Source organism: Podarcis gaigeae (genome assembly GCF_964106915.1).
Source record: "Podarcis gaigeae genome assembly, chromosome: 14".
NCBI lineage: Eukaryota > Metazoa > Chordata > Lepidosauria > Squamata > Lacertidae > Podarcis > Podarcis gaigeae.
The window spans coordinates 6676122-6697017 of record NC_139690.1 but is presented as its reverse complement, the minus strand read 5'-3'; the positions used below and the strand labels follow the sequence as shown (position 1 = coordinate 6697017).

The 20896-nt window shown below is 46.0% G+C and overlaps 1 protein-coding gene across 2 annotated transcripts; it reads right to left on the bottom strand.

Moving 5' to 3' along the window:
- Positions 1-1297: 1297 nt before the first annotated feature.
- Positions 1298-19842, bottom strand: PYGO1 (pygopus family PHD finger 1). 2 transcript variants are annotated; one of them, XR_014557942.1, is made up of 6 exons: positions 17983-19842; positions 17025-17601; positions 15723-16853; positions 12797-12882; positions 10169-11495; positions 1298-1458 (listed from the first exon to the last, which is right to left on the bottom strand). XR_014557942.1 is itself a non-coding variant. In XM_083712830.1 (6 exons), exons 3-5 carry the CDS (start codon positions 15772-15774, stop codon positions 10380-10382), a joined length of 1254 nt encoding a protein of 417 aa, XP_083568956.1. In that variant the 5' UTR covers positions 15775-16853; positions 17025-17601; positions 17983-19842; the 3' UTR covers positions 1298-1458; positions 10338-10379. The 2 variants fall into 2 exon arrangements, 1 of the variants encoding a protein (XP_083568956.1); XM_083712830.1 differs by having other exon boundaries at positions 10338-11495.
- Between the last annotated feature and the right edge of the window lie 1054 nt (positions 19843-20896).

Below are 20896 nucleotides of genomic sequence, written 5' to 3'. Positions count from 1 at the left end.
TTGGGAAAATACAGGAATAGAGGCCAGAGCAGGAGCAGCATTTTCCAAGTGCTGGGCAGTTAAATAATCCTTTCCACCCAGACTTGTTATCAGCGAGATCAAAAGCTCACAGCACTGCTGAAAAGCAAACATCTCCCTACTCCGACTATGAGACACCTGCCATTTGCAGTCCTGTAGGCAAAGTTAAATCACAGTGGTTTCAACCTCTGAAGTATAACTCCTGAAATAGATTGGTTGCTATAAATAAGAATGCCTGGGACAGGTTGATTGTAGCCAGGAGGAGCAGCTGCGCAGTTTATTTAAAGAGTTTACCTCCCATGCTTTAGGTAGAAGAGAAACAAAAACAAAACTCCCAGAACTAAAGTAGTTAAAAATGTTTTTGCAGAAACCTTCAGGGTTGCTACTTTCCCCCCTGACAAAGCTCCTGCGTGTTTTATTGCTAATAGGCCATCTCCACACTTGGAAACACTTCCCCAGCTGAATGAGTCCAAATGTATGAACAATACTAACCCATTACCCTTGATTGACATTAATCATCATTCCATGTTGTGCCCTGTTGTCAATAATCCAGCAGCTGCTCATTTGGTTATTTGTTTTAGCTTCATTGTTGCACTAATGCTATTTTTCCTTATATGAGTAAATCCTCATCTCAATAAAAATGTTTTTAAAATTATCATGAATGCTATATTCACAGCCGTAGTGACCACCTGCAGTCCTTTTTAACCCCTGTTAAGTTGCCCATTGAACTTCAGCTATATGGCAGCTCATGCCTTCTATTAAGGCACAGAGAGAGCAGCCCAGGGCAAGGATGAGTGCAGTTCCCACATCCAGCTGGACTCAACAGGCATTCTGTTTTTTAATCCGTGTTGCTCAACCAGCAGGAACAGCCAACTCAAGGCCAACTCAGCTTGTGACCTGGACCCTAAAGGATTCCTCAGAAGTAACTCTCAATGTATGGCGGGGCTTTCATTCAGGTTAACGTGCACAGGATTGCAGCCTTTGCTAGCAATGAAGATGGGTCAAGGCACTCTGGCAGAGATGTTGCTGCCTGCAGGGTAAGCAGAGTTCATACAGCTGCCACTCCAGCAAGCACCCACTACAGTCAGGTAAACATCAAATCTAGCAGTCTGTGAATTAAACAGGATAAAATCTTTTCTTCCTGATTCTTCAGAGTCACAACAATGATCAATTAAGATATGACAAAAGGTGGCATTACTGGGGGTATTGCAATGACTTCCTAATACAAGCGTGATGTGATGCAGTGCTTCATGCACAAACAGAACACCTTCCATTCTCCTTTGTTACTTTGACAAGACTTTATTAACATTCATTTTACAAGCACTTAATTCTGTCCGTCTTCAACTTTGTGAAAAGTGAATTGAAATATTAACAATTCCAGCAGTGAATTAAAATTCTGATATGGTGCCCTCACATTTTTCTTTTTTTATGATGAACATCCTGAAGAAAATACAAACATAGGATTGTCATTTTGGTAATGCAATCAAATGGGCACCCATTTCTCGGCATCGCACATTGAAACATTTAACCATTTAGATCAGACACAAATTCTGTGTGTGCCTTAAGGCATTTACACGGGTTGATGCACTTGCTATCATCTACTAGAACTCAGCTTGTAATGTAAGACCAGCAACTATCCAGAGACATAAACATGGTTCCTATACGTCATAGAGTAGCTTAACACACACCATGATATGAAATCATTTGCATTACATAGTAATTAAATTTCTTACTAAAGCAGCCTTCCCCAACCTGGTACCCTCCAGACGTTCAACTGAACTACAACTCACATCAGCTGGCATGACCAGGCTTGAGGGATGATGGTGGGAACTGGAGTCCAGAAACATCTTGATGGTCCCAGTTGTTGGGGAAGGCTGAACTAAAGGAATAATAATGGACAAAGTCTGGGCGTTTGTTTCCAATTTGAATTACATACATCAACTTTGCCGCACACCACAGTTCTACTGCACGTGTTATTTCAGACATGCTCTAATTTCGTTTTCATTTAAAGTTGTTGCAAAAATAAATGTCACCAATGTGGAACACATTTGAGATTGTATAAAAGTACTGAACTGATATCCCAAAAACAGGTATATGTAAGCAGTACATAAGGAAAGACTAGTTTTAATATGAAACTGTCATTAAGTCACATACAACATAAAAAACACATGATCAAACTACGTATAAAATGTCACACGTACTTTTACTAGCAAGCAAGGCTATTATTTATATATAAAGAGAGGGGTACATATATTTTAAACATCACGTGGTAGTGTTACTATTAGATTGAAATGACATGGGAAATTGTCAAAGTTCAAGACTACTGTATTTTTAAAAATAAAAAATATCAAGCCAAAAACATTTATGAAATTATTTCCCCTTATAATTAAAAAATGTGAGAAATAATCCCACAAGTAATTACAATATTTTATTGCGGGGCTTTAAGATAATTAGCTGCATTGCTAAATGTAGTCTCATACACCCTAACCTAAGAGCTTGTGGGAAAGATGGAGTGCTTAGGACAAATTTCGGCCTTGGAGGAAAGCAGATCAAGTGATGGCCGTGGGCCTACTGGCTTGGAGCCAGACCTCCATGTGCAACCCAAGCTGTCTCCTCTCGGCCATGTGGTGACAACAATTAGTAGGCAGAATCCGTTCCTGTGTGAAGCCATACCTTACTGGATCTGGGCAACAGAATCCTAGCACTTGGAAGACAGATTAACCCACATCATTCAAAGCCATCATTAGTCACAGGCAGAGAATAGGAGTCAAGAAGAAGGAGAGTTGTCTACTGAGATGCCTGCAAAACAGTCAGCCTGAGAGAGGCAGGTATGCTGGCAACTGGAGAGTTGGAATCCTTTGCCATCTTAAGATATAGTTGTCAAATTAGATATTTTAAAAGATAATTTAGAGGGTTCTTCAATTGACGTAAATTTAGTACAAAGAAGGATAGCTTGGTAAAGCATGAGACTCATAATCTCAGGGGTGTGGATTTGAGCCCCACGTTGGGCAAAAGATTCCTGCATGGCAGGGGGTTGGACTAGATGACCCTCATGGTCCCTTCCAACTCTACGATTCTATGATTCTAAGGAGCGAAATGACCACAGGGATAGGAAATTTATCTCCAAAAGACTTAGAGAGCTTAATCCATTTCACTTTGAAGAAAAGAGATGAAGAGGTGAGCCAGCTTATATATTCCTTTTGCATTATGCAATGCCTCTAGGCAAATATGTCAACCAATGCTATGGAAATGTGTGGGTCAGAGAAAACACTAAGAAATATGGAACTTCTCTCTGTTGAATTAAGAGCATGAGAAGAATGGGATACTGGATCAAACTGGTGACCCACCTAAGCCAGCATCTTGTTTTCAGTGGCCAACCGGATGCCAGTGTTTGATGCTTGCTGCTGTGGTATTCAAGTGACCAACTTGCACGCGACTTAAGGATAAATCAACAGTCCGCAAGAGGTGGGCTTCTTGGCTCTTGAACCCATTGGTGTCTCTTTAACCAAGGGCGGCTGACCTATGGCACTACAGATGCTACTGGTACCTCAGCAGCCTCAAGCAGCATTATGATGATGGGAGTTGGAGTCCAACAACATCTGGAGGGTCACAGGTTAGTCACCCCTACTTTAACCCAACTTAGACATTTATAAATTTAGGACAGCTGATATTTAAGTATAAAATGCGCAACAGATAATACGGAATAATCTTTTCTGACTTTGCTTTGGAAGCACAGAGTCCAACCCATTGCAGGGTTGCAATCCCTGCAATGGCACCCTGAAGGCTGTTTCTTTCCTTCTGGCTCCAGTCATGTGCTTTGACAAAATATATCTGCAGTGCACCTGTCTTCTGCCTAAGTGAACACATTGTGGTTGACCCTCCAGAGGCAAAGCTGGTGGGAGAAAGCTGAAGCAGATGGCCTACGCAGAAGGGACCTTTCTGATAAGACACTTCTCACCTGTCTTCTACTTAAGCACCTTCAAACCTTTTTCTCTAGCTACTGTTGCCAGTATTATCCCCATTTTGCTGAACAGTAAACTGTTCCTCCAATGCCTCAAGGGCCCAACTCACCAGGGCACTGCTGGCATACAACCAGCTTTTCTTTATTTCAAGAGATGCTGCAGAGGCACAGATCCAACACTAAACTGAACCCACAGTCTGCAACACTGGAATTCTACCCCAGTGGAATCTGACTCCATCAGCTTATGGGTTGTCAAGTTGCTCATTTGCCAGAGATTTCAGAGAGGTTTTAGAAGCTTTGGCTAATTAAAACACAGGAATTGGGAGAAGGGAGAGACATAGGAGAGTGTGCTAGCCTCTACCCAAAATTCTAGATGAAGAAAACCTCAAAATCGGTACCTAGAGCGAATTGTGGTGCACAAGCCTTCACATATTTACTAATTTCCATACCCAGCCCACTGTTTAGGCCTGGATTTGTCTTTTGCCACAGTTGGGTACTATCACTCCAAATTGTTTGATACATGCTGGAAAAGAATGATTCAGTTGCTTCTTAAAGTACCACTGCAACTGAAGTACCACTGCACCTTGCACACTGGAAGTCTGCCTTGCAGAGATAGCCAGTTGCTGCTTTTCTCCAGAACCATGAAGCCTAGCACCTTGCTTTTTTACACAGAAACAAGAAGCCACATCTCCAGAATGCTGGAGCAGAAGTTATATATGTGCTCCTCTCTGGCTAAGCTGCATTTCTGCTGATTCCTAGATAAAATGAGATGTTCTGTTTTTTCCTGATACTGCAGAATGATCACCACCTATTAATAAGTATGAAGGCTTCCTGTTAGAAGCCTCCTGCTGTTAACTGCACCTGAGTTAAAAATTGATTGTACAAACATGTTGCTGAGGTGACAGCACCTAAATCTAACTGTGGCATTTGCTGCTGTAAGATGTAGTGATGGACACTAAGTTGGACAGCTTTAAAAAGGCAAATTCAGGGAGGAGAATAAGATTACCAATGGCTGACATTTGGGACAATTATAACTTTTATTCTAGGAGGAGGAGGAGGATGAGGAGAAGAAGAAGAGGAGGAGGAGGAGGAGGAGGAGGAGGAGGAGGAGGAGGAGTTTGGATTTGATATCCCGCTTTATCACTACCTGAAGGAGTCTCAAAGCGGCTAACATTCTCCTTTCCCTTCCTCCCCCACAACAAACACTCTGTGAGGTGAGTGAGGCTGAGAGACTTCAGAGAAGTGTGACTGGCCCAAGGTCACCCAGCAGCTGCATGGGGAGGAGCGGAAACGCAAACCCGGTTCACCAGATTACGAGTCTACCGCTCTTAACCACTACACCACACTGGCTCTCGGTTGTGATGACCAATAAGTTGAGATGATCTTGTTGTGCTCAGGTCCTGCTCACTGGTTTCCCAGAAGAGGCACCCGGTTGGCCATTATAAGAACAGGATGCTGGACTGGACTGGCCTCCTTTGGGCTGACCCAGCTGCAGGGCTCTGCTTATGTTCCCTACTGGTGCATAACGTTCACTGCCTGAGTTGTGCACCCTCATTACCTTATGGCAAGGCTGCCCCTTCCAGCACACATGTGCAAACTGCCTAAAGAGCAATGGAGGCACTCCAGGGCTCTGGTTTTATAATGACACTGATTTACTCTTGATTTGGGGTGATAAAAGAATGCTGGGCGAAAGCCACAAACGCAAACAACATTTTCAAGAGAAAGTCTCACAAAACGTGTTTCTTTACATTCTCATTCCACAACACCGAATACAACAGAAAGTTCATGTTGGGTGTGTGAGCACCTTGAAACAGCTCTAGAAGGGCTGCAAGGCACCACATTGAGAGAAATGTGTTGTCCGCAAAGGCTAGCCACCAGGCTACTCCTTGATCCTGGCATGGCTACTTTCACCCAAGAGTCAAAAAATGAACCACAACTCATCAGGGGGAAACAAACCCAGAGGTCACAGAATAAGGCACATTGTTGACAAAGGAGATTCAAGTGGTCCCAGCTAAACCTTTTAAGCCTTGAGGTCTCCTGCTCTGATTCTAGAGTTCAAGGCCATCATTGAGACCACAGCTATTGCAAGCACCTCAAACGCATAAGTATCTCAACTGCCCCAAATTTTCTTTACACATTTTTCCAACTGGCAGGGCACATTCCAAAGAAAGAAGAGAAAAGCAGCCCTCCTCAAAACAGTCACATGGGCATTATGCACAAGAATGCACCTCTTTAACTCAAACTGGAACTTCCCAAGGGTCTATGCAGTACAAACAATAAAATGATGAGAGAGCCCAGGTGCTCCTCTATGGCAATTACCAGGAGAATGCTCTTGAGAATGCAGCAGCAGCAGCAGCAATGGTAGTAGGTTACACTTATTTTGCTATTTTGCTGGAACCCTCTGGGGTGTGCTGGTGCATGGCCGCAAAAGAGAGAAAGTGCAAGCCCCTCTGACATCTCAACTTTGCCTTACGAAAGGGAAGACCATTCTTTGGTGGAGAGTCCGTGAAGAGGAATTTGGTTGGATAATTCAGAATCCCTACTAATGAGAGTGCAGAGTTGGCATTCAAACTCCCACAAGCTCTCACAGAGCTCATTTATATCACAGCTTACTCTGGAATAAAACTCCCTTGCCTTATTTCAAAATCTCATTAACAGGCCAGGCTAATGACAGCCCACCTAGGTCTCTCAGCCCCAGCAGGATAGGCTGGGAGAAAGGCCTCATGAGGTCACAAAGAGGGGACTAGACTGAGGCACACACTGCCTCCTGTAGGTTACATGATCTCAAGAACCCAGGGCTGAAGAGGGAGGGAAGCTGTGCGGTTTACAGTCAAAATCACAAATGGATGTTTTGCTAGACAAGCACAGAGAATTCTTGAATTTTCTAAAGAGAACCCTCTTGTGTGTGGTCACTTCCTTTGCTTCCTCTGGGAGGGAACTCTGTAACAAATGAGACAATCCTTTTTATTTCCTTTTGCCTGTAAGGAGACTCTCTCTTTCCACTATGCCTCCAAGCTGACCAGATGCACATGGTTTCAGCCATGTTAGTTAAGACTACCAACTTTTATTTTACTATAACTTAGAAGTATTTTCTGCACACTAAAAGGTAAAGATAAAGGGACCCCTAACAGTTAAGTCCAGTTGCGAATGACTCTGGGGTTGCAGCGCTCATTTTGTTTTACAGGCCGAGGGAGCCAGCATCTGTCCGCTCCACAGTCAAGTTTTGTGGTTGCTGCAGCCGTTCTTGGATTTAAGCTTCAGTTAAACTAAGTGTAGGCAAACTCGGCCCTTCAGATGTTTTGGGACTATAATAATAAATTATTATTATTATTATTATTATTATTATTATTATTATTATTATTTATATCCCGCCCTCCCCAGCCGAAGCTGGGCTCAGAGCGGCTAACAACAGTAAAATGATACAATATTCTAAAATCATTTCATTATAAAATTAATTCAAATCAGATTAATGGCAACCATTGAGGGGGTCAGGTGTGCCCTGGCCAAAGGCCTGGTGGAACAACTCTGTCTTGCAGGCTCTGCAGAAAGATGTCAAGTCCCGCAGGGCCCTAGTCTCTTGTGACAGAGCGTTCCACCAGATCGGGGCCACAGCCGAAAAGCTGGTTGAGGCCAGCCTAACCTCTCTGTGGCCCGGGACCTCCAAGATGTTTTTGTTTGAAGACCGTAAGGTCCTCTGTGGGACATACCAGGAGAGGTGGTCCCGTGGGTACGAGGGTCCTAGGCCGTATAGGGCTTTAAAGGTTAAAACCAGCACCTTAAACCTGATCCTGTACTCCACCAGGAGCCAGTGCTGCTGGTACAGCACCGGGTGAATGTGATCCCGCAGTGAGGAGCCTGTAAGGAGTCTCGCCGTGGCATTCTGCACCCGCTGGAGTTTCTGGGTCAGTCTCAAGGGCAGCCCCACATAGAGCGAGTTACAATAATCCAGTCTGGAGGTGACCGTTGCATGGATCACAGTGGCTAGCTCATTCCTAGCTAACAGGAACAGTGGTCAGTGATGATGGGAGTTGTTGTCCCAAAACATCTGGAGGGCCGATTTTGCCTATGCCTGGTTTAAACAGAGAAGTGTGGGTTGGGTACAGCCCACAGAGGACTGACTCTTCTCTAGATGGGCTACAAGGTTAAATTCATCTAATTCAAACATCAAAGGCCTTGGGGAATTATAATTCAAACAAGGCATGCCCACAGAGCATGTACAGTTCTGCCCGCAGATATCCTTTGTGGGCCCCTCAGGCTGCCTGTGTGGAGTGTCTCCACCCCCATCGTTCAGCCCAGACACTGAGGTCCAGCTCCAAGGGCCTTCTGGCGGTTCCCTCACTGCGAGAAGCCAAGTTACAGGGAACCAGGTGGAGGGCCTTCTCAGTAGTGCACCCTTCCTGTGGAACGCCCTCCCATTAGATGTCAAGGAAATAAACAACTATCTGACTTTTAGAAGACATCTGAAAGCAACCTTGTTTAGGGAAGTTTTTAATGTTTGATCTTTTATCATGTTTTTAATATTCTGTTGGGAGGCACTCAGAATGGCTGGGGAAACCCAGCCAGATGGGTGGGATACAAATATATTATTATTATTATTATTATTATTATTATTATTATTATTACTACTACTACTACTACTACTATTAATTTAATGAGAAAAAAATGAGGCTAAAACGCAGCAGAATTTCCACCAACCATCCATAGCTGCAACAGCTGCTCATTCCTCCAGCATTATTCAGAAATTCATGTGCTCTGTAAAACCTCACTTTAGAGGATATCAGTGAAGCCGCAATGTGCTGGAAGAGCTTGGGGTTCCCACGGAAGTGAAAAAAGACTTTTTGTAATGGAGAAAAACTCTGACCTAAGGTCTTTTCCAGACAGGCTTTAGATATTAAAGAGTTGGGAAACCTGGGCTATTGTTTGTGCCCTGCACTCTGGTCTCTGCACCTGATCTACTGTATCAAATCCCCAAAGGCAGTTACACTGGGGCGAGTAGAGGAGAAAAATGCTGGGCGTGACCTTCCCTTCCCTGGAGGGAGACATTATACCCTCCAAAGACAAGCAGTTTTCAAGAACACAGCCAGAAGCAAAACAAAAGCAGCAGCAGAGCTGAGAATCTCAACTGGAAGCAGCAGAGGAAGGAGCAAGCAATGGCAGTGGACATCTGAGCGAGCAGCCAGGGTCCCAGCGCAGACCCTGAACTGTATGGGAAAGCAAGCACTGCAAAGAGCAGCTGAGCGGACACAAAAACACACTACAGCAAAAGTTTCAAACAAAGCCAAATGTGCAAGCTAGCTGTGACTGAGGGCAGGAAAAAGGGAGACACAGAGGCTGCCTATGTGCAACAGTAGATTCTGTACAGCAGGCACCAGAGTAAGTCCAGGTGGAACCAAATGCACATTCCCAAGCCAAAGAAAAGTTAGCATGCTTAATAAGTCAAGTCCCTCTGAAGACAGTGGGACTTGAACAATTTACCATACTAGCAAATTTATCTGGATTACATTCATCACCCAAAAAGGTCTAAAGAGCCCAGAACTCTAATCTAGCACCACAATGGAGTTCCAAGACAGCCAACACCGGGATGGCAGCATCACACTTCATGGTCTTGCAATGCCATTGCGGAGGACATGATGGGTGAGTGTGTATTAATATCACAGACATACAAACCTCAATCCCTTTTTGAAAAAAGGGAAGAAAAAAAAACATTCAGGCCTGCTGAGCTTTTATGCACTTAGTCTTATTGATGCTCACTTGGCCAATGAAAACTACAAGAGTTCTTGCTGAGTAAATGTGTTTGGAAACAGGCTGCTAAAGACCATTAAAGAGATGCCCACTGAGTAAGTCTTCAGAATTCACTAAAAATGGACCTGTTCCTTATCTTCAAAGCTCACCAATATGTTCTGAAAGAGCAAGCTAAATCAAAATGTGAAAAGGAGGTTAATATGACTTGAGGTTTTCAGCTACTTATACAAATAGTTTGACATTCCTGGTGATCATTTTAAAATAAATATTGCTTGATCCTTCTCCCTGTGTCATGCCCTCAACCTTCAGAACTTAAGAAAGGCTCCCAAACAGAGGACAGAATTAACTCCCATGTACTCAAAAGATAAATCAGTATATGGTTCCTCCAACACTGCCAAGTAGAATAGCCCTGGGCAAAGTGATCCACAAAGGCAGATGTTTACATACCCCCAAACTTTCCATGTGAGTAAAGCCATATTGGCACTTAATCGTCAGTTGAGCATTTGCTAGAAGTTCTCCTGGTAAAATCTTAATGCACTTGGGCAGAAAGTGAAGACCAATTGCTGAAATGGAAGCAAACAAAGCCCACCCATGACCGAAAAAGGAAACACCGTACAAATGGCAGCCAGTTGAGTATCTGAAGGAACCAGGGTGGGCATCACGCATCAGCATTCAACACTAGTGGCCCAGCTGTTTCTCTGGTGCGCATCAGCTGAACATCCTTGTCCGCCATGCAGGTGTCACAGCCCCACACTGCCGATGCTTCTGCAGTGAGCAGTCCGTAGGCAGATTCCGTCATGCCTGTGCAGATCCGATGAAACCATTTTTGACAAGAAGCTTCACACAAGATGGCATCCTGGTCATCGTTCACTTCGTGGGTACAAATCCCACAAGGATAGACTGGCTCAGAGGCGGCGTGACCATGCTGACCAGGGTGTAGGGGCATTTTGCTGCCCTTCTCAGAGCTGCCTCCTTCAGCTGGACCTCGGCTGGGGAGCCGGGGCTTGTTCTGAGCCCCATTCGCATGATTGCTGTTCAGATTTTCAACATTTTTAGAAGGGATGCTCTCCTGGTTTGCTGGGTTATTTCGATTCACAGTCTTTATATCTGTGTTTCCTGAGTTCGCAGTGTCCTCTGGGCCGTGCAGATGGTGTTGTGGCAGGGGGTGGTTGTGCTTATTTGCACCTTGCTTTTGCAAAGGCTTTGCCTGGTTGTAATTGTTTGGCGAGGGAAAGAAAGAATGGTTTGACTCCATCTGGGAATTGTTGAAATTAGGGTTGCCGCCGGGTCCAAAGTGCAATGGCATGTCATGGGGTGACATCTGTGTTGTGTTCTGTGAAGGAATGTGACCAAAATTCTCACCAGGGTTCGGCCTGAAGTGTTGGCCAGACATGCCAACATTCTGATTCATGTTACTGTTATAGGATGGCTGGTTTCCAAAAGACACATTTTCATGTGGCCCAAAGTTAATGGGTTGAGGCCGGTTGTAGACCATTCCCACTGGGTTCTGGGGAAATGGGTGTGGCTGGTTTCTAAGTGGGTAAGTAGCACCGTAGGGTGAGGACATCCTGGGAAGCATCTGCGGTGGCATCCTGAACGTGTTGTAGCCTCCAAAGCCGGGGTAGCTGGGATTGGCAAAATATGGGTTCCCCAATGGCAACGGCTTGTAAGAAAGATTGTTGTAGTTGTCATCAAACGGATTTGCAGCTACAAGGTGATCAGAGCTGGGATTTGGTGGAGGCGCATATTCAGATGGTGGAGGAAAGGATGACCCCTGGAAATGTTAAATCAGAAATCAAGATCACTTGGAATTCCAACAGAAGAGAAGGCCAAACCTGAGGATCCCCTCATCTCATGAAATGAAACATCTGTGTCTGTTACAAAGGTGGGTTGCTGGCCTCAGAATCCATTTAGGATTCCTCCACTGCAAAAGCATTAATAATAATAATAATAATAATAATTTTTTATTTATACCCCGCCCTCCCCAGCCAAGGCCGGGCTCAGAGCGGCTTACAAGCAATAATAAAAACAAGATGAATGATTACAACTTAAAAACAAAAATAAAATACAACATTAAAATAATGGAACATTAAAATATTAAAATGTAGCCTCATCGCAGGAGAAGGAAAAGAAAGAGAGAAAAAAAGAGTCTTTCCATTCTTCATAGTTGACTAGGTGTTAAATACAATTATCACAACTAGAGAGAGATCTGTTTAGACTGTAATGTTAAAGTGATGTCTAAAATGTATAATGATACACTGGACAATAGATATTGGTTATAACATAGAAATGGAAGCATGGTAACAACTGTGGAATACAGATATAAAATTTACAGCATGCTATGGTATAAGAGAAAATTATATGAAAATGTTATATAGATGGTATTTAACACTTAGCTGACTTGCAAAAATGTATAAATCAAAAGTGAATCAAGTGCTGGAAATGTAAAGAGAAAGAATATACATTTTTTCACATGTGGTGGTCTTGTAATAAGGTTAAAGCTTACTGGGAAAGCTTTTTTCTCAGGAGTTATAGGATCAGAACTACCTACACAGTATAGAAATTTATTTATGTATGCAACTACAGCTGCAAGAATGTTATTTGCCCCAAAATGGGCAGAAGATGTCCTGATGAAAGGAAAATGGATACTGAAACTAATGGACTATGTAGAAATAGTGGAGCTTATGCAGACACTAAACTTTTTATAAAGGAATGGAAATGGTTTGTTGAATATTTACAAATAAACTGTAAACAGATTAAGACATTGGCAGGATTATTGTAAAAACCTGCAGTTTCAAAAATATACCGTACATGAAAACAGATGATTAAAAGAATAAGTTAATATCATTTAGAGTATGCAGAGAATGTGAAAATAAATATAAGGAACCACAGATAGGAGGGGGAAGGAAGTCGAGGTTAGAAATGTTAGAATTATTGTTGAACTATTGTTGTAATGTATATAAATGGAAATTATATTTAAAAAAAAAATAAGGAAAGAGATAGGAACTCCCACAGGGGAAGAGTCAGGCCAGTTTAGATGTTCCAACCAAAGGGAGGAGGCAATAGGCAGCTTACCTGAACATTCGACTTGCGCTTTTTCTTATCTGGACTGCCAAGCTGCACACCTGGGCCTCCTAACCCATCCAATCCACCGTCACCACCTATAAGATTTCAAAAGTATACCGTTCTGTAGTTAACTTTTTGACAAAATTATGGATTGTGCAGGCAAGTCGAGCTGTTCAATATGTGTCTATGTAACATGCATTTACTTAGCACTGCTGTCCAGAGAAATGGCAGTACAGAGAATTTCTGCAATCAGGCTAAGATACAGTACTTCACACATAACTTAAGATACTGTATGTTACTGGTAACCAGTCTTTTCTTTCACAGGTGAACATCAACTGTGTCTTCTCCTATGGATTGAACCATACCTCTCTCTCACTTATATGGGTGCTGTGTTCTGTTCTGGGTAGATTCTAGCCAACTACATGCCTTCAGAATTATATGCCATTGCTTGGTTAAGCTACTGAGAGGATGTACAAAAATACAGTGATACCTTGGTTTACAACCATAATCCGTTCCAGAGGTCCGGTTGTAAACCAAAACAGCTTGTAACCCAAGGCGCGCTTTCGCCAATGGGGCCTACAAAAAAATGGGTTGTAATCCAAAAAAACGGACACACACTTCAGGATTTGACGTGCTTGTAATCCAAAATGGTTGCAAAACAAAGTACCACTGTACGTGAATATGTAGCACAGTGAAAAATTGGAAACAGACAAGACTTGGAACTTTGCAATTAAGACACAGCTCTCTAAGGTGAAGGAAACACTCCAAAAATGACTATTCTCTTTGGTACTCTGAGAATCCTGTGGCCCCAGGTTAAATTAAGGCTTCAGCAAGTGATGACAATTAGTGATCTCAATTAGTGATGACAATTAGTGATTAGGGAGCTTTAAGACCTACACTAAAGCTCAAACAACTAAGTTCTAAAAGCCCAACTAAGTTCCAAAAGCTCAGCTAACCCAGGACACAGCCAATACAGAGAAAAGGAAAGATGGAACAGAGTGTGGTTTTTTGCATATATATTTCTATTTGGAGGGACACTTAATGGCAGGAAAATGTTAATGAGCTATTTTAGCCATCTGTATGAGGGCTCATTGAAAGCTCAGACCTATTGCACTAAAAGCTTCACACTGCTTGTGCTTGTCTGGTCATCAGTTTAAATCTACAAGATTGTAGCAAAGGATTTTTTTTTCTTATGAGAGGCATCCTTCATAATTAACACAACTGATGATCCTTGCAGCAACAGCTCCGACTTTCTCTGTCAAGCCGTTCAACACATACCAAACTTCCACTTCTGTAATAGCCATGTTTAGAACTGTAAGCTTGCTGTACCCTCCGCCAGGAGGACACATTCAAAAGCTTTCCTTTGTTATAGCACTTTCTGCAGAAGGTGGGGAAGTGTTGCATCCTGAGAAACCAGGTATAATCTAAAAATGCTGAAGTGGGTAACTTGGTCTTATCTGATGTGGATAGCTGTGACAGGCAGCCAGAGCGTGGCTGGTGGAATCACAGGGGCATGCTGTCTCTCTCAGCATCCGGACCATGATGTCCCCATGCTTACTTGCCCACAGATGCACCAAAGTGGATGAAAAGCATCCGTTTTCTCTGCTGTTTAGAAGACAGACGGCAACTAACACGGTCCAGTGTTAAATTTGTATAAAAGCAGCATTCATTAGCTGAAGAAGGTGCAGCCCATCAAAGGTGTCTCCGAAAAATCTTACACAACACTTGGGAAGACAGGTGAACTAATATCAGTGTACTGGATGAAGCAAAGATCACCAGTGTTGAAGCAATGATTCTTCAACATCAACTTCGTTGGACTAGTCATGTTGTGCGGGTGCCTGATTATCGTCTTCCAAAGCAACTACTCTAAACCGAACTTAAAAATGGAAAGTGTAATGCTGGTGGTCAACAAAAGGGGTTTAAAGACTGTCTCAAAGCAAATCTAAAAAAAATGTAGTATAAATGGGAGCGCTCCAGCTGGAGAACAGCTTTACTAAAGGTGTAGTGGACTTTGAAGACACTCGAACTCAGAACACAAGGGAGAAACGTGCTAAGAGGAAGGCACACTTGGCAAATCCACACCGTGATCAACTCCCACCCGGGAACCAATGTCCCCACTGTGGAAGGACGTGTGGCTCCAGAATTGGCCTCCAGTCACTTACGGATTCATTGTTAAAACCCTGCTTATGGAAGACAATCTTACTCGTCTATGAGGGATCGCCAAAGAAAAGAAGGAGGAACAAGACTGGAATGCAACTGAGACAAGTCATTCCCTTTTCATTCCAAAAATTCAGCAGAGTAGGAGCCTTAAGATGTTTTGCCTTTAGCAAGGTAGTTCGAAGCTTTGCAAAAAAAAACACAAAAACCAGCACACCAGTCCCTGCTGCCTGTGTGCCGAGCTCCTGATCCTTCTCCATTCAAGGTGCCTCAGGAATGCTCCCGGGCTTGCTGGACGGTTGTCGGAATCGGACCGCATGCCAGTCTGTGTTCTCCCTCTCTCTCAGCGCCCTTCCCTGGAAGATGACCCTTGAGGCCTACGAGTGAATGGGAGCATCTCCCAAGAAGGACGGGGCCCTTTCTCAGTCACACGGCAAACAATCAACCCCGAAGCAGCAACCTCGGGGCCCCGCCGCCCGCCCGCCATCCCGCTTTGTCCTCCCCCTGCCGCTCCGAGGAGCCCCTCCGAGAACCCTTGTGAGGGAAGGCCCCCCTCCTCCCGCAGAAGCCACGGCGGGGCCGAGGCGGCCCTTCAGGGGTACGAGAGCCGGGAGGCGGCCGGAGAGGGGCTCGCCAAGGGCCCGGGAGGCTGCCCTGGCCCGGCCCGGCCGGAGGGAAGAGAGGCCGCCCTGCTCTCCCGGCGGCAGCCAGGCGAGGCGAGGGCGCCGCCGCCGCCGCCACCTCCGGGCCGGGGCCTCGCGCGGCCGCTCCTTCCCACCTCGGGGCCTCTTGAGCGCCGCGGCGGGGTCCTTCTCGTGTTCCGCGGACATCACCGGCGAAGCATCGCTCCAGGCCCCGCCAGGCAGCAGCAGCAGCAGCAGGAGCGGCGGCGGCGGCGAGAGGGCCCGGCGTGGGGCGGCAGCGGGGAGCGGGAGCCGCAGCAGCCGCCGCCCTTGCGTGGAGACCCCCGGCGGGGGAGAAGGGAGGGAGCTCGGCCGGGCAGCTCCGCCCGCGGCCTGGCTGGGCCCGGAGGGGCCGCCGCGACGCCCTCCGCAGGAAGGAGGCAGAGGCGGCCGCCGCGCTACCGGCCCATCCCGGGACTCCACGTGTCGCCCAGAGGCGTGTGCACGCCGCCCGCTGCTGCCGCTGCTCCTTCAGCTCTGGAGGAGGCAGGTTTCCCCGCCCACGGATTCGAGCAGCGGCTTCTTGCAAGCTCCTCGGGGCAGGGGCTCGGCCTCTGGCGCTCTGCGGGAATCGCTGGAGGAAGAACGGAGGGGTCGGCCCCAGGACTTGGCACCGAAGGCAACGTGTCCGAAGGGCCGAGGTTTGCGACTACCGGCCCCAGCCTCCAATCCTGCCAAGCTGCTGCCCGCCCTTGTCTTCCAGGAGAGCGCCCGCTTCCTCTGTCCCTCCCGAGAATGCTGTTCAAGTCACTTGCTAGTTCCAAGAAGTTGGAAACACTTTGTTAAAAAAGGAACGTGCGTATCTCCCTGAACTACAAAGGTTTTATGTCCCTGAACACCAAAATAAGATTTGGGCGTGTTCTATAATTAATTGTCACTTTAGCAGCGCTGGGAGACAAGTGTAAAGTAGAGGCACTTGGGCTGACTGGAGATGCAGTAGTTGATCCAGACTGAATAGATCTCCATGATCCCAGGATTCAACTCTCTGAGTTCAGTGAGAATTTCCTTCATTCAAATTGCCCATGCTTGTGAGACACTCTTAAATGTGTGATGACATTACAGTATTGTACACAAACCTTAAAAAAGAAGGAACTACCACCACAAAATATGCTTTGGGCCACCACAAATCTTATGCCCACCCATTCAGGGGTGTGACTTCTGCAGGCTGAGATGGGACCCCACCTGTTCCAGAGCTTCATCTGGGTCTAGGGCATAGAGAAGGGCATCTGTACATGCCAACAATAGCTGAAATACATACATTTGTATATAAAAAAGCAACTAGGTCCCACCCCAAATTAATCTTTGGGCCATCATGCATCATAAACGCACAAATCCAGGAGGGTGTCCTCTACAAGGTGGCATTGGATTCTTCCCAGCCCAGAGCTTTCTGTGGGCACATAGTACAACCAAGCACGTTTATGCATAGTCGAAATACGTTTTGAAAATTAAGTAATGGATTGGCACTGCAAAATGTGCTTTGGGCCACCCGCAAATCATGTGTCCAGGAGACTGTCCTTTACAAGATGGCACTGGATCCTGCCTGGCTGACATCTCCCAGTCCAATCAGTTTCAGAATTGCTTTTGAAGCTTTTATCTAGAAAGGTATAAAAACTGAGCTCTTGATCCCACCACGACCTGTTCTGGTTTGCTGGGTTCCACTTGCTGCCTACAGTCATTTTTTCACTACTGCCTCCAAGTTCTTACTCTGCTTTTCCTTTGCTTTCGACTGCTCCTCTGGGTCCCTGCTTGCTGCAGCTGCTTCAAAAGCCCTTTTAAGGGACTCCACTACATTCCTTTTCCTGAAGCCAGGATCCTGGCCCCAGCTGCTCAGACCAAGGCTCCTGCCTACCTGTCCAGCCATTTCCTACCAAACCCAGGAGCTTCAGTGTGCCTTAGTTCTCCTTCCTCCGAAATGCCTGCTAAGACAGGCAATGTAGATTTTGCTACCTGACCTGTCTTTTGGAGATCCTTTACCTACAAATGGGGACGCAGGTGGCACTGTGGGTTAAAGCCTCAGCGCCTAGGACTTGCCGATTGAAAGGTCGGCGGTTCGAATTCCTGCGGCGGGGTGCGCTCCCGCTGCTCGGTCCCAGCGCCTGCCAACCTAGCAGTTCGAAAGCACCTCCGGGTGCAAGTAGATAAATAGGGACTGCTTACCAGCGGGAAGGCAAACGGCGTTTCCGTGTGCGGCTCTGGCTCGCCAGAGCAGCGATGTCACGCTGGCCACGTGCCCCGGAAGTGTCTCCGGACAGCGCTGGCCCCTGGCCTCTTGAGTGAGATGGGCGCACAACCCCAGAGTCTGTCAAGACTGGCCCGTACGGGCAGGGGTACCTTTACCTTTACCCTTTACCTTACCTACAAATGGTAACCTCTACATCTGACACCCTCTTCCCTGCATCTTTGAGCAGTTGTGCGTTGTGTTTTTTGTTTCCTCGGGGTGTGTGCATGGCCATGTTTTAGAAGCCGCCCTGCCCAGCTGCACATGACTCAGGCTTAGTCTGAGCCCAGGGACGAAGAACATGGTTCCCTCTGATTCAGATCAGCAGGAGGAGATGCACTTGAGGAATCAGAGATGGGAAAAGGCTGTGCAGGAGAGCCTGTTTGGTGAAGCCCCTTGCCTCTGCCTCCAGACCTGATGAGGCAGCAGGAGACCCTTCCCAGACTCTGGAGGATGAAGGAGACTCAGGCTCAGAGGCCCATCCTGTTGTGACAGAGCATGAGAGCTCAGAGGAGGAGGAGAATAGCCAGGAATGCTATTCTAGGACAGTGATTCTTGAGAGCAGCTGATCCTCTCAACCTCTGCTTAAAAGCTTGGTGGCTAGACAGGGAAACTTGTTGGAACAACCTTGCAGCTCCCAAACTCTTGCTACTCATGTCAGGCCTCATCTGCACCATATATGTGAAGCACTATTATGCCACTTGAACTTCCTTCAAAGAACTGCAGTTTGTTACAGGTGCTGAGCGTTATTGGGAAACCTAAAATTCCCAGAGCTCCTTGGGAAGATGGGCTGTTAAACCACTCTGAGCATCGTAGCCATGTGAGGAGAGTAGGAGTCTCCTGACAACTTTTGGCCTAAATACCATACTATTTCCCTCATGATACTTTGGGGGAAGCCATGGCTAATAGTGCTTTAAATGTATGGTACGGATGTAGCCTGGGACTCTTGAACCTTTGTTCAACTGGGTTTATTATGGCTGCTCCTCTGTCTTGTAACAGCACCTGGACCGGATTGTGCTCCTCCCTAGCCTCCCGAGTTTGTATAATTTGACTGCCATAATAAAAGTTTCCTTCTTTATTTACAAGGAAACACCTTTTTTGGTCTTGAGAGGGAGCCAGTGGGCCATTCCTAAGTAGCACTGAGCACCTACTCCATCTCCTGGTGGGTTGGTGTTGGTTTAGTCATGATTAGAATTAATGAGCTAACTTCCTCAAACCATATTGTTACTAAGTTATCCCCATTATTGCTTTCATAGCTACGCATTGTTGCAGAACTAACCCCTGCTGGAGTGTTGGATTTGTATACCTGTATTTTGATTGCCTTTTGTGTGTGCAATAAACACTCCTGTTTTAAGACCTGTGCAAGTTAATGGGTAAATCTGCCAAAGCACACTGTTGTTGCTCTCCAAAAGATCCTAATTCACGACGGTCCTAGAACATGTTTGTGAAGCTCCTGTCCCCTGCATTCTAATACAGTGGTACCTTGGTTCTCAAACGCCATGGTACTGAAATGTCTTGGTTCTCAAACACCAAATACCCGGAGGTGTGCCACTTTTGGAACGTTTTTCGGAAGCCAAACGTCCAATGCGCCTGTCAGTTATTGTTTCTGGAGCACCTGCACCAATCAGAAGCTGCACCATGGTTTTCGAACATTTTGGAAGTCAAATGGACTTCCAGAACGGATTAAGTTTGGGCTTTTGTTTTTGCTATTTATTCTGCATTTTTGTTTTTGAGGCTTTTTTAGTTAAATTTTTTTTTGTGACTGTGCGGAACCCAGTTCTGCTACTGATTGTTTGATTGTGTGACTCTGGAAATGGATAAAATCCCCCCATTCAAACAATGACTATCATCAGTGCAAGTAAGAAAAAAATGTAATTTTAATTTTTATCATCTACAATACTGTTTTGATTATTGCTTTCAATTTATGTATGGATCAATACAGTGGTACCTCGGGTTAAGTACTTAATTCATTCTGGGGGTCTGTTCTTAACCTGAAACTGTGATGGCCTGGGAATCCGATTCAGAGGCTAAACCAGAGGAATCCCAGCCTGCACAGGAGTTCCTGCCTCCAGGGCCGGCTGAACTGGGGCAGGGCCTTGATGCTGAAGCGCCTGCACCTGTGCCGGATCCTCAGGAGCAGGCACCAGGTGAATCCACTCTGGCTCCAGAGGTGATTGAGGGCCCATTGCCTACAGGTGCGCCTCTCCCAGCCCTGTCAGGGGAAGGTGAGTCTCCCCCTGGGTCCAGTAACCCTCCAGCCTCTCCTGAGCTGCAGAGGCTCAGGGCAGAGAGGCGGAGGGAACTGGTTTCTCCCAGGAGGAGTGCTCACCTTAAGGCCAGGAGAGGCGGGTAACCTGGGGGCCGGGACCGCCCCTGGCCTCAGAGAAGATAAAGGCCAGTCAGCCCGGTCCCAGGTTGCGGGAGCAATGTTGAAGAGCTGTTTCAGCCAGCATCCAGTCCTGTTCCCCCAGAGTTCCTGTCCTTGCCCGGCTCCTCGCTTTGGGCCCCGCTTCGCCCATGGAGGACTGTCTGCTGACCCTCGACTCAGGTCCTGGACCTCGCCCCATGGTAACCTCTCCCCCCCCCCCGGACCAGCACAGAAACTGTTCTTAACCTCAAGCACCACTTTAGCTAATGGGGTCTCCTGCTGCCGCTGCACCACCAGAGCACAATTTCTGTTCCCATCCTGAAGCAAAGTTCTTAACCCGAGGTAATATTTCTGGGTAAGTGGAGTCTGTAACCTGAAGGGTATGTAACCTGAGGTGCCACTGTATACAGAAGCACAAACACAGCCCCATACCCCAAATGAAAGCACTACAGAAAAATGGCAGTTGCCCTTTGAATTTTAAATCCCCTTAGGAAACAGCAGCCTCTATAGGAAAAACAGTGTAAGTAGCAGGCAAACTTGTCCACACCTCAGCCCATTTGCAGAGCCCGGCCTGCTACAGCAGGGGGCAAAGAGACACACACCTTGTGGAAGTTGTTATTATTAAATGTATTTATTAAAGGTATATACTGCCCTTAATCCACAGATCACAGGGCATTGATGAC

Bases quoted from the DNA above. Each gene is read 5' to 3' on its own strand.
- PYGO1 (XM_083712830.1), bottom strand. From the start codon at position 15,774: ATGTCCGCGGAACACGAGAAGGACCCCGCCGCGGCGCTCAAGAGGCCC. The intron at 12,883-15,722 runs GTGGGAAGGAGC...GAAATCTTATAG, and splicing joins GGCGCTCAAGAGGCCCCGAG to GTGGTGACGGTGGATTGGAT. The intron at 11,496-12,796 runs GTAAGCTGCCTA...TAACATTTCCAG, and splicing joins AGCGCAAGTCGAATGTTCAG to GGGTCATCCTTTCCTCCACC.